This window comes from Trichinella spiralis, assembly GCF_000181795.1.
Source record: "Trichinella spiralis strain ISS 195 chromosome Unknown Scfld713, whole genome shotgun sequence".
Lineage (NCBI taxonomy): Eukaryota > Metazoa > Nematoda > Enoplea > Trichinellida > Trichinellidae > Trichinella > Trichinella spiralis.
The window spans coordinates 1-1,120 of NW_003527652.1; the positions used below are offsets into that span (position 1 = coordinate 1).

Here is a 1,120-nt window from a genome sequence, read left to right on the forward strand (position 1 = left end):
TCGCCTGTGGTGGATTCTGTAAACAAACAACAGATTGCATTTTTACGTGTCATGAGCAGTGGTGTTCATTTTCAGTGAAGTGTGAATAATATAGTCGCGGTTTAAAGTAAAATTTCGAAAGCATTCAAGCAATAACTACCGTAAAAGGTAAAGTAAGACACTAGAAGATTGTATGAGCACTTCTAATTATATCAGCACATATCACAAAGAGAAGGAGGTTCTGATCAAAAATTGTTGCCGCTAAAGTTTCATGCAGTTGTTGACAAGTTATGGAAATGGAATCAGCATGTAATTGAATTTGCTGCAAAGTATTTTGAAATTGAGAAATTACAGAACAATAGAATCGACTTAACAATTTAACACCAATGGATGGTGATGTAGGAATGCAGTTCATCTTGCAGCGAATGAATCCCGTAGCGTGAGCACAAATATGATGGATTTTAAAGTTTACGCTTACATTACTTCGTTTAATTATTAAGAATTTAAATAGTTTTACTAATGGGCATTGAAAACGCATTTTCACAACACTGTTTTTTTTATTAAGAGTCCATACAACAATACATAACAATACAAGTGATAATAAAGTGTCTCAAAATATGCTGCTATTCATCGGTTTTCACAGTATAGGGCAACGAGCATCAGGAGTGTAGCTTCCACAGTCCACCTTGTTCGGGAGAGTCGTTTGTTGATGGTGCCTTTGACAATGCATGTGGTAGGATGGAGTAGCCGACAAGACGTTGGAAGAAATTTGAGCCAATCGTTTCCTCTCGTTGTGCATTTTAATCAGGAAGCCGTCCATGTAACCATATTGATGCATGTCCAGTCGTGGAACTTGGTATCCTGGCGGGTTCTGCGCAGCGGAACTGGATATCATCGTCGACATTGACGGAAAGTGTACGTAATAACATTAATGTACATTGTGAATGATCTCTGATCACAACACTCCAAAAACGAAATGAAATTTTTCAGAAAATGCTGCTTAAATACATTTCCTAGGGTCAGTTTTGTTGGAAGTATGAAAATGGACTAAAGGATTCGTCGTCCAGCAAGGGTTGTTTTGCACTATATGGCGCAAATATGACGACGAACAAATTTAAACATTTTAACTTCCAGGTACTGA

At 37.5% G+C, this 1,120-nt stretch overlaps 1 protein-coding gene across 1 annotated transcript; it reads left to right on the forward strand.

Annotated features, from left to right (window-relative positions):
- Positions 1–195: 195 nt before the first annotated feature.
- On the forward strand, positions 196–927 carry Tsp_14891 (conserved hypothetical protein; the record flags this gene model as incomplete). The annotated part of the gene is made up of 4 exons (XM_003370461.1): positions 196–308; positions 545–584; positions 628–712; positions 788–927. Coding segments are annotated over 4 exons (378 nt in total), but the record flags the coding sequence as incomplete, so codon positions are not given.
- Positions 928–1,120: the final 193 nt, after the last annotated feature.